The 11579-nt window shown below is 42.9% G+C and overlaps 2 protein-coding genes across 10 annotated transcripts in view; both read right to left on the bottom strand.

Moving 5' to 3' along the window:
• Nucleotides 1-41: 41 nt before the first annotated feature.
• nfu1 (NFU1 iron-sulfur cluster scaffold homolog (S. cerevisiae)) lies at nt 42-4217 on the bottom strand. Of its 2 annotated transcripts, none has more exons than XM_048981755.1 (8): nt 4096-4217; nt 2823-2929; nt 2255-2390; nt 1719-1785; nt 1443-1557; nt 1146-1209; nt 893-1067; nt 42-771 (listed from the first exon to the last, which is right to left on the bottom strand). In XM_048981755.1, the coding sequence occupies exons 1-8, from the start codon at nt 4155-4157 to the stop codon at nt 730-732; spliced, it is 768 nt and encodes a 255-aa protein (XP_048837712.1). In that variant the 5' UTR covers nt 4158-4217; the 3' UTR covers nt 42-729. The 2 variants fall into 2 exon arrangements, with proteins under 2 accessions (XP_048837712.1, XP_048837720.1); XM_048981763.1 differs by lacking the exon at nt 4096-4217 and adding an exon at nt 3586-4067.
• A 905-nt stretch (nt 4218-5122) lies between these two features.
• Nucleotides 5123-11579, bottom strand: part of LOC125711978 (AP2-associated protein kinase 1-like) — a 36627-nt gene continuing 30170 nt past the window's right edge. For 5 of the 8 annotated variants that reach the window (XM_048981546.1, XM_048981560.1, XM_048981568.1 and 2 more), the window contains one exon: nt 5123-7771. In XM_048981546.1, coding sequence (XP_048837503.1) covers nt 6969-7771 — 803 coding nt within the window. In that variant the 3' untranslated portion in view covers nt 5123-6968. The remainder of the gene's footprint in view (nt 7772-11579) is intronic. The other 3 variants (XM_048981582.1, XM_048981595.1, XM_048981589.1) reach the window with 2 other exon arrangements.

Genomic DNA, 11579 nt, shown 5'->3' with positions numbered 1-11579 from the left:
CGTGAAAAGAGTGATGAATAAAAAGTGTTTAATCCCAATCATTGTGACTTATTTTTTTACTTTATTAAACAATCTATGAATTAGGATTTGCATTATTGCTCTTTTAATTTTCACAAATCTTACACATTTTCAGATAGCACACTTTCTCATCCTGTAATACTTCACATGGAAGTTAGAGTACTTTGTAAATACAGCTATAGTTTGAAGTACATCACCCAAATATCTGCAAATAAATTTCTGATGACGACAAAGGACAAGAGACCAAGTGTATGTGACTATATCCAGTGACATTCTCTTCATATATGCTTCTATGGTCATCATGGAAAACGAATTTCTTGGGAACCTTTACTTCATTCAGCATGGTTTGCACCAATTAATGTTATAAAAATGAATGTGGAAAATATTGTTTGTTGGTTTTACAAAAAAAAGCAGAAAAGAAAATATAAAGCTGAGGTTTAAGTTAAGAATGCCACTGCTGTTAAGTTCTCAAGTCGTTTGGCAGATAAAGTACGTGTACTAAGTGACACACCAGGTGTGAGATGTCACCGCTGCCTGCTCAGCGATCTCATACATGAAGCACAGCTGTGGTCTTCCAAGCAAATACGCCACACTGCTCCCAATAGTCCGAAATGCACGCAAGGAGGCCGCTCTAGGTTTTTGAGACGTCTTTGAAGCCAGGCCGATGATGGCAGTGCCTGGATGCAGAGTTTGGAATGGCTGCCAAAACACTTAGGCCTGTGCACCCCGCTCCGCTCCATCGTCATCATTCACCTGCAACCACACAAGATGGGATCAAGACTCAAATGAGCAAGACAGGGTAGCCAAGGTGCACAAGGGCCAGCTTCACGAAGTTAAAGCCTTGTCCAACCCCAGCCTGTGTGAGAGTCCTCACCTGCTCCACGCCCTCCACCTCCGGGACGTAGAACTGCAGCATGTTCTGAATGCCGCTCTTCAGTGTCACGATGGAGCTGGGGCAGCTGGTGCAAGAGCCCTGGAGTTTCAGCCTCACAATGCCGTCCTCGAAGCCGCGGTACAGCACATCGCCTCCGTCCTCCTGCACTGTCGGCCTGTGGACGGAAAGCCCGGTCTGAGCTACGGAGACGTGCGGATGGAGCACCGGATCATCACCCCACGCCGCTCAATACCTGATCCGAGTGTCCAGCAGCTCTTTGATCATGGCGACCACCTCGTCGTCATCCTCACAGGGGGCTGCAGAAACACAAATGCCATGATCAAATTCTGCTATCTGGGAGATCAGTTTCAAAGTATAAGCCAATACATCTCAATCCTGTTCATGCCCCCCCCCCAGAATATTTTCATTCCAACCCACACTGTTTTCAACCTACCATATTCATTATTACCCTATTAAGGACCATTTAAGTCTGACTGAGAATCACTGACATAAGTGGACAAGAGCGGTGCTCAAAGCTGGGAGCCGTCACCTGTATCTGGCCGAGGCATGTCCTCATTGACGATGGGCAAGCCCGACGTGAAGAAATCCATAATAGTAGCAAAAACATCTGGCTTAATCACTTTCCACTCAATATCTATATCTGTCTGTGGGGGCAAGGAAAAAAAAAAAACATTTTACCTGTTAGCCAGCTGCAGCACTTTAATTTAAATACCATTTATACAATTTAAAAGTCTGATTGTGATCATACATCACTGTTTATTTTGTAAACAGAATCGCTGACTTAGGCTGCGACTCAGCATGCTACCTTGGTAATAGTGATAAAATCTGGGCCCAGGAAAACACTCTTCACACCGTCGATTCTGAAGAGCTGTCTAAAAGAAAGTGTACCGAGAGGTGATGAGTCAGCTCAAAAACTGAGAAGGTGAAAACTGCATTTATTAGATTCTTTTTCCATGTTGTTGTACAAGAATTTACTTTTTTTTTTTTTTTTTTTAACAGAACAGTAGTTGGTCTGTAAGACCTTTAAATATAAATGAGAAAATAAGAGTCTTTGTGTATTTTAAAAGGGGAAGCCAAGGTTATTTCATCAGTTCGACTCCATATATTATTGCACACATCTTTATAATTTAAGATTCCACCATATTCATGCTGAAGTAGGTTCCTGTTAACGATGTGCTGAATCTATTAATAGCAGGTAATTCCTGTTAAAGAATATTGTGAATGTTCTGTTGTTATATCGCTCAATTCCTCGGAACAATTCATTAAAATAAAACTGGCTTTTCCTCAGTTGAAATGTCCTTATTAATCATTTGAATAGCAGTGAGTCACATGCTTGTATACCTAGCCAATGGGGAGCAGTGTGCATCACGGGGGCTGGCGAAATCCAGGGTTCCCGTCTCCAGAACCATGCGACCTGGCAGGAACTTCAGGCTGTTTGGATTTGGAGTGTCTTGGGTCTGAATAAACATGCTCCTCACTAGAAATTAGGGAAAAAAATCACTTTTCATGCAGGCAGTGAGCTTAACAGCTTTCATTGGCCCCATTACATTTTCACAATGCCTCTGGGGGGAGGATAGTGTTGCTTCTATCAGTAGTTTGCTGCGTTATTAAATAATAATAATAATAATAATAATAATTTGCTGCCTTAATGAAATCCCCATGATTAAAATCCAAGGTGCAATAAGTGGAAAAGAAGCAATTCGCCTCACCAGAAGACCAAACATAAAAGCAGAAATCAATGAGCCAGCAAAAGACGAGAATAAAATTCCTATAGAAACATATTGTGACATTTTCAAGTTGTGGAATTTACCATATTTCAGAGCAAGGAGGGCCAGTCATTCGCATTACCCAGCATGCCCCTTCCATTACACACATAATTATTGTATCACTGATGATCTACTGTACTAACCTGGAAAATATGTGGCGGGAATAAGTGGCCATCTTGTTTTTCTCCCTTTCTGTGTTGCCCAAAGCAGCCTTGGACCTTGATAATCCTGAAGGGCCACAGGACGTATCCTATGTGGAGAAAAGGTACAGACAAGTTTAACCAAACATTTACATCTGAGACCCAAAGTTCAGACTAGGGTAGGTCTTTTTGAGCCTGTCCTGCACAACAAAAAGCTGTTTATCCAGTGCCTGATTTACAAGGAGTTCCAAGCAAAACATATAATAACCTACTACTCAACACTGCTGTATTAACACCCACTACTTAACATTCCCGTTTAAATTCCCTGCTGCATTAAGGAATGTAATGGTTTGTACAGTATACTACTTAACATTACCTACAAAAAGGTAAATATGAACTAAAACTAAAAAATTTTTAGAAAGTTACTGTGCCATCAGTGGAAAAAGTATGATTTCAAAATGAAGGCATTGCTTCTTGTTTTGTCGACCCTTTTATGTTTTTTTCAGACATGGATACAAACATAAAGCTTAAAATTAATTTACAGCAGCTGCCTGTACACGGTTAAGTGTCGATGAACAGAATACGCTTATGTGTTATCCCTAAAAATTTAAAGATTCTTCGAAGCCTGATGTGTTCTCTAAGATTTACCCTATCGTAAAGGGCACGTATAAAAGTTATGGAAGCATTAACAGGACATTCGCATCAGATAAGTTCGAAGATAAGTTTACGTTGGTGGTAAGTGTCGAAAATAACACACCAAACATACTTTTAAAAACGCAAAGCATTTGTTGTGCACTGATTCAGTCAGTTCCCTCTTTTCTGCGTTACAGTAATTTCGGTAAACGTGACTATTTCTACAACACGAAGAAACACAACAGTGAGACCCCTCTTCTTCTTCTTCTTTTTCGTCTTTGAATGGCATAAAAACCACACCGCCAGCTAGCTTTCTGGCGGTGAAACTGCAGATGGGACAGAGACACACAAACACTTTCGCAGGCCACGGCGTTAAGCTCTGCGTAGAACCTACGAAGAATCATAAATCAGGCGTGATTGTCTGCGGACAATTGTCTGTCCCTGTTATTGATAAAGGATCAGGCATAGCAGGTATGGGCCGTGCGGAGCCTGCTGGTCAGGTTATACACATCAGACCGCCGCGCCAATGAACACCCCGGGCTGCTCTATATGTGTATGGACAGATACCGCTCCCATGCATCTCCATAAACGATCAGATACCGAGTTTCGCTTGAATGCACACAACCAGTCGACATGTACTTACCGCCTCGATATAAAGGTGGCAAAAGGCGGCAGCAGCAGGCGGAGTCGCCGGTAGGACGCCATGTTTGGGCGGAGAAGCGTCTCGTGACGCAGTTCCTTCTAGCCCCGGACTTTAACCCTTTGTATGCCTAGGTCGACAGGGAGTATGAACAGACATTACCCTGATGAAGCTTAAGTTTTTAATTCCGTTAACTATATTAAAATTACCATATTGAATAGTAAATTTTATCCTTATAACGTTGCAGTAAAATTATGTAGTGTTGCCAACTTTGGTCAGCGGACTGGCATGTGATTTTCAATTCGAGACAAGTCTGCACAGTCATTTATATGTATGTAACAATTCTATTACATTGTGAAAACTCTGTATGGTTTGTAAACTAGCCCAACGCTTTTGATGCAGCTAATTTTAGGTTCATACTAGAATATATATATTTTCCGTAATATTTCTTGGGTTTGTGTGAGCAAGAAAGCGTATCAAGTCAGAAGCGTGAGATTTGGCGACCCCGATTATGTTTTTAAGAGTGGCTGTAATCTACACATGTATTTTGTAAACGACTGTAGGGGGCAGCATGATGGAAAACTATTCAACACTGCTGGGGATTTGGATCGTTACTTAAGGGTGGAATTTGTAAATTGTCCTCCTTACCGTATAGGTTTCCTCTTACAATCCAAGCATAGTTAGACTAAATGCAATCTCTAAATCACCCATAGTCTACCGCTTTGCTTCCAGGGACAAACTTTCCATAGGTGACCAGGAGAAAATGACTTTTCAATCCAGCCTCAAAGCCAGTTTGTGGGGTTTTCATGCTCCCCACCTGTTTTCATATAAAAATTTCCATTTGTATGAATGTGAGCAGTACAATCCCCAGGCGCCCAATCCAGGAAGTCCTGTCCTTTAGGGGACAGTCACCAAGCTCTCTGAAACCCCTAAGAATTGAGTTTCGTCCTCATGCTACAGTACATTGTTTTTCTATATGAGATTTTAGAACAAACTTTGAAACTTGATTAAAAATTCGCAACAGACAAAATAAATGCAATCATTTATTTAATGTTCTTTATAATACACAACTTGCCATGACAGCATTCAGCAATTCAACAAAGGCTTTCTGTGACAGTTTTCAAAAGTTCACAAAGTGCTTTGGGTTACTCAAGTATATTTGACAAGTGCCTTCAGTTTCAGCAGTCAGAGGCTACATGTCTACAATCCCCACTTTCCAAATCAGCAGAGTGTTTTCTGTATAAATTATAACGTAAAGCCCATTTTAATACACAGCAATGTCAAGTGAAAGAAACCTGTAAAGGTAGACTTATTTGCCATCATCTCTTCATTCAAGTTGTGTGCAAAGACAAACTGTAGAGGGAGACTGGTCAGGGCTCAGTATATAACATTCAATAATATAAATGCAAATAATTATTGGGAGCATAGCTGAGACCCTGTTGTCTTCCCTCACTGTTTAGTAGTACTACCTAAGGCCATGTGTACAAAATCATGCCGCCTGTCCTCCTTGTTTGATGCTGGAGTAAACGGGTACAGTAGATGTTTGCAAAGCACTTAAGGACCCTGTGAAGCAGAGGACAATGCCAGGATTGTACCTTCAGTAAACGGGACAACAGTGGCATTATGGTGGGCTTGGTTTCAGCACAGGAACACCATGCATACATTCATATGGCCTCATCTATTCGGAGTGATCCAGAGTGTATACTGACACACACAAAGAATAATTTGTGAATTAACAAAGAATAACGTTAAAATTTAGGGTTATTGCCATATGTAGCATAAACCAAGGTAAATACTCAGTTTGTATACTTGGGGGGGGGGAGAGAGAGAGAGCGAAAAATGGTTCTAGGAGGAAGTAACACAGGACTTATGGTGATGAAAACATATAGAAATAACAGGCGATGCCAGACAGTTCTTCTGCTGGCATGCAGCCGTCTTTCCAAATTCTATACTGAGAAAGGAAGTCGGCAAGATCAAAATGATTCAAATGAAGCATGTTTCATAAAAATGCCAAAGTAAGCTCCAGCTGCCATGTGCCCAAGATGAAATAAAATCACTTGTAGAGGCACCATAAATGAAAGCTTTAAAGGGCCATGTGCACTGCTGGTGGTGGGTGCATTAAATCAGAAAAGGGGGCAGGAATATTATTAGCAAGTCAAACTTGTCATATTTTAGCATTATTTGGTATATGTTAGTTACATTATTTAAGCGGACACGCTAAAGTAAACCACTAGCAGAGAATTTAAAAGTTGTCTAAGCCATACTTTCATGTACAGGAGCATTTCACAAACAGCACAAGTACATGTCAGTATGGGTTCTCAAGAACAGAGGGAATGAATACAAAATCTGATGAGGTTTCAAATGATTTCATATCATTTAATATTTAATCCAGCCACAGTCTGCTGTGCAAAGGAGAGTGCTTTCAGCGTTTACTTCATGATTGAATGCACAGGAAATTTGAGAAGAGAAAAAAAAAAAAAAGGTAAACTTTTCTGAGCAGCACTGTCCCATCTAGGGAACCAAATGTTCGAGATCTTGAGTGACTTGTTCAGCAATCAGGGTCTTGTTAAAATTAACAGAGGTGGCTGTATCTAGATCAAGTGGTGGGGGATGGAGTGCAGCACCAGCAACGAGATGCAGTCACATGGTGTAGACAGACTGCAAGGAGGGTGCAGATGCATAAGATCGACTGTTTCTGCATTAAGGGCTAGGATTACTACTACTTTCAAATATTCTACCTTTTGTTCCAATACCAGTTTCAGAATTTGTGAAGTATTGGGTTGGAGGTGATGGTGCCGCCCATAGCCCACTGCAGATACTCATAGCTGCTGTACCCATTTTCCTTTTCAGAGTTGATCCTGCCCGATCCCCTGTCTTTAGAGCTTATCCTGTGGACCTTTATGGTGAAAGGGTGCAGCAATAAAGGGATCCACAGCAGCAGCCTCTGTAGTCCATGAGGGCAAATGACCTGCAGGGCTTGGCCCCATGGCACCCAATCTAGCCCCAGAGGGCAATGGATGTTGGACCCCCATCAGTGACTGGGGTAGCGGGGCCTCAAAATGTCGGGAATACTTGGCCAAGGCTTGTGGATGTATGGGGTGGGAAGGGGCTTGGCCCAGGTAGGCTTGCACATGACCAGGGAGGTGGACAGCAGAACATACTGGGTGCTGTATGCACGGCTGGGAGTACTGCTGCAAGCCTCTGGCTATCTCCTTCCTCCTGCCAAAAGGGGCCTGTAGGAAGATGTCTGGTTCCTGAGCTGGGGTAGGGTGCCGTAGGAAGGGTGCTTTGGCAAACACGTCAATACCCTCCTCGTATCCAGTTCCAAAGGGGGCGTTTGAGAAGACGTTAGGTGGAGTATGTTGCTTCCTGCCTGGTTGGGAAGGCAAGAGGTGAGGGGAGAAATGCTGCTGGTGCTGGGGGAATAAAGAGGACTGGTAGATCTGATGGTCTGGTTCCTGCCCGACTTCCGGGACCTGGTCCTCCTCCTCCTCCTCGGAATCTAGTAGCAATGGCCTGGAGCCGCTGGAGTCCAGAGCTGCACCTTCATCAACTTGCTCTTCATCATCCTCTTCCTCACTTGAGTGCAAACAGCCCTGGTCTATGGTGTCAATATCTCCAGGCACCTCACTTCCTCCTTCACAAAACACACTATAGCCATTGGTCTGCCTCTGGAGTTCTGGGGAGGAAAGAAGAGATGATAGTGAGAAGGTTTAATATTCAGATGAAATACAGACAAACACCCCCCTGCACACTCTAAACGCCATGTAAATTCCACAGCAAACCTCAAAAAGCACAAAAGTGGAATCACTGAAACAAATCCTCTCAGCAACCAACAACACATCAGGTCATGTGACACAGCAGCACTCATATTTCTCATGAAACGAGGAAAAGTACTTGTATGAAAATGCACAATCCCATACCAGCTCTCAACAGAAGTATACTAGTCAACGCTCTGTAGACAATCACAAACTATGTACACTAGCTACAACAACAAGCTACTCACTTCAAACAACTACAACAGACTAGTAGCCTTGTTTCCACACATTTCTTCTGTCGGTCCACAGTATGTTTCCCACAAAGTTATGCACATCTATAATCCATTATTTCCTTCCGCTCTACAAAGATGGCTTCCAACTGGATTAATCTGACTGAAGACCATCAGTCAGAACGGATGACCATTTCCAAAGGTCTTCTAGATCACTGTCTTTGATTTTTCTTTACCTGAGTGTAAAATGATTCAGGCTACTGAAGTATGGGTGAAACACAGAGGTGGACTTATTTTTTAGAACGGTGACCTCGTGGAAACAAGGAAGACTGAGGGGACTGTCCAGGTCCCCTCAGTGTCTGCGAGACAAACACAGTGGGAGGGAGGAGAGAGAGGGAGAGAGCAGAGCATAGCATAGCATAGGAGAGGCAGAGGCAACCTTACCTGGACAGTGATGTGAGCAGAGGTTAGCCAGCATCTCCAGGAAGGCAGGGTTAGTAGCAGCCCGCTAGGACAGAGCCCACAGTCAACCACAGTGTGGGGTGGTGAGATAGTCAGCTAGAGATGGTGTGTGTGCGCGTGTCTCTCTCTATTCAGGCTTATGGCGACAAATGCGAGAAAGTGCCTCAGCAAAGATGAGCATTTTTCTGCAATGGCTTTCCCAAAATTTCACAGTGGCACAAGTAAAACTCTGTAACAAACCGCATGCAAAGTGGGAATCAAGGAGTATTCTCTGCAAAGATAGCGGTATTGTTGTGGGGCCCAGCATCTTATAAAGTGCCACAGAATATGGGAACCCAAATGAGTCATAGGAACTGCGGAGATCATTAATTATATTGTGGAGCTGTGAAGGGGCAGACAGCCTGACTGGGGGCCAAGCAACTGCAGCAGCTGCAGGAGCAAGTGTGGCTGCAGAAGAAGCAGCTGGCTGCTCGGGGCACGAGACACCGGGCGTTGGGGGGGGGGGGGGGGTCATTCGCCACAAAAACTTCTGCCTGAATACAGGCGTCTCAAATGCCTTAAATTTCCACGAATAAAACTCGTCTGCATTATCAAGTACTATTTCTCTCTTTTTGGGATACTTTTAAACCTTGTGCGTCTGAAACAAAGGAAAAGAAAAACTGAACATAAGATGCAAAATCACTGAAAACACAGGATTTAGCTTCAATCACGTGCATATTGTTGTTAAGTCCGTCTTGTGACGTCTGACTGCTGTTGATCATGACTCCATAGATTCCATAAAAGACTAAAACAGAAGCGACAACACGACAGCAATATGATCCAGAAGACTAGACTGAGGAAAGGGTACGTTTGTACCGAAAGTTAAAAACCAGCGAAAAAAACCCAGTACACTTGTATCACATTCACATATTTATTTAAATCCCCTCTCATTTTTCCATTTCATAAAAATAGAAGGTACACATCGAAATATAACTACTCCAGCCCAGAAATGGGCATTGCTGCAAAGTCACTTTTCCTGCACTTTCGTGTATTTAGGTTCCCACCCCCCACCCATCCAAAAAAACACATTGGGTACAGAAGTTTTTGCACAGCAACACAGGTAAAACACTACTGGCAAGGCTAGGCCTCCAATAAATACAGCACTGTGGAGTCTAAGAATAGGGATAAGCTCTGAGATTGCATAGGTTAGCTACATGGGAAAATAAATCAACTCTACTACAAGGTAAACCGAGAAAATGGATAGTCAACGGCGTAACTTTCTTTTCCCCAAAAATTCTAGCCAATCAAATATGTTACCACATTAATGAAACGTAATATTTTCGCAAAAATTGAATCACTGAGCTTTTTGATGTAGAGCCATACTATCAGAACATGAACTTACGTACGTGAATGCAAATCTGAGCAAATGAAGAAGGTTGGAAATATCAATTGTTCCACTTAGACTGAAAGTCCAAACGGCCTGTGTGCTGCCATATGCCCAATCATAGTGCTTCAAATGTGCCTGCTATTTCTGCTATGAAGGAACAAACCATGACAATCACTGTACACAGAACACACACATCTTTCACTCATTTAGACAAAAGGACTCTCTGCTTAAAAGGCTGAACTTGGGAAGGGGGGGGGGGGGACTACAAAATATCTGCCCTATGTCTGAGAAACAAAGGGGGGTAGAGATCAGGAAGAAGCTTCTGTCATGAGCCCTGGACCGGGGGCGGGGCAACTGCATACTTCTGAACACCCACCTCTGAAAAAAAGCCTATATTATCATACTATTTCACTAAAGCTTTGGACTTGAAAGAAGAGGACTTCAGTTTATTGATGTGACCACAAGAACATCTGAATTGCACGTCTACTGATGCAACAAAGACAGCACGAGGGTGAACATATACAATTACAGTCGCCCTTACAGATTTGCAAATGTGAATTCACGGTTTAGTTATTTACGAGCTGGCCTTGAGCTATTTAAACGGGAATATTTTTGGAGCATGCCGAAAAATCGCAGAAACTCACAAAAGACACGCAAGCCAAAAAAACATTACTGGAAATTATTTGGATCACATAAGATCATACAATATATAAATGCTGATGTTTAATGTGTGTTAGCGTAAGTGCATACTAAAATATTACAAGTTATTTTTGGTATTAAAAACACTAAATCTATGCACCTTGGCTTGGGCTCGCCACACATCTTTGTCCTGGCAGTCAGCCTCATTCATGACTGTGCAATCTTGCATTTCTTGTATTAACTTTTAAACTTTTCAGCACCATTAATTTTTATGGGCCCAAGTATTATTTGCAAATTGTCACATTCGTGGGGGATCTTCCACCCCTAAACCCGCACAGATGTGAAATGGGTTACTGTAAAATAAAGAAAGAAAAAAAATCGACTGCATACTATCCTGATACAAATTCACAGATGCATCTGCTAAATCCTGAACGGCGACAGCCAAATGTAACAAGTCACAGCTGAACTCTGGAGGTAAATCCAAACAAATACATCACAATACCAGAACGACCTGGAGTCTGACCGCAAGACCTACTACGCAAGTTCACCGCAACTTACAGGCAATAAACAAACCCTGCAACAGCAGCTCTTCGAATCCCCTCCACGTATCAAAGGAAGAGGGTACAATGCTCTGAATGCGTTTTCATTTGCTGGTCCCCTTTAATCATGTTAAGAAGGCCTAGACCCACAGGCAGTGATTAAACTGTGGGGTTGCACTTGGGAGTCATGCAAATCATCCGTATGAACAGCAAGACTCGCTAAGCAATAACAGAGCTACTGTGTAATCCATACACGGCTTTGGTACTCCTTCGGTGGATGGGAGAGGGCCACGAGAGCAGAAGAGCTGCCGTCACCCCCAGGAATGCCTCAGAGGAACCTCTGAGAGGAAGCCCAGAGCAACGCCGATGGCAATGGGAAATGAACCGGGCGTGATGGGTGCCTGCCATCTACGCACTTTCCTCAAGATCACAGCATGGTGCCTCTGTTTCTCTCATACTTCCATGCTGTGGAGGTAAGGGTGTAGATATGACG

The sequence above is a fragment of the Brienomyrus brachyistius genome, chromosome 2 (assembly GCF_023856365.1).
Source record: "Brienomyrus brachyistius isolate T26 chromosome 2, BBRACH_0.4, whole genome shotgun sequence".
In the NCBI taxonomy this organism is placed as follows: Eukaryota; Metazoa; Chordata; class Actinopteri; order Osteoglossiformes; family Mormyridae; genus Brienomyrus; species Brienomyrus brachyistius.
This window is presented reverse-complemented; position numbering and strand designations above follow the sequence as displayed.

What these genes read in the sequence shown, in the direction of transcription:
- nfu1 (XM_048981755.1), bottom strand. Translation starts at nt 4,157, where the DNA reads ATGGCGTCCTACCGGCGACTCCGCCTGCTGCTGCCGCCTTTTGCCACC. An exon ending in GCCACCTTTATATCGAGGCG is followed by an intron (nt 2,930 to 4,095) that starts GTAAGTACATGT and finishes TTCTCCACATAG; the next exon opens with GATACGTCCTGTGGCCCTTC. An exon ending in CTGCTGGACACTCGGATCAG is followed by an intron (nt 1,068 to 1,145) that starts GTATTGAGCGGC and finishes TTCCGTCCACAG; the next exon opens with GCCGACAGTGCAGGAGGACG.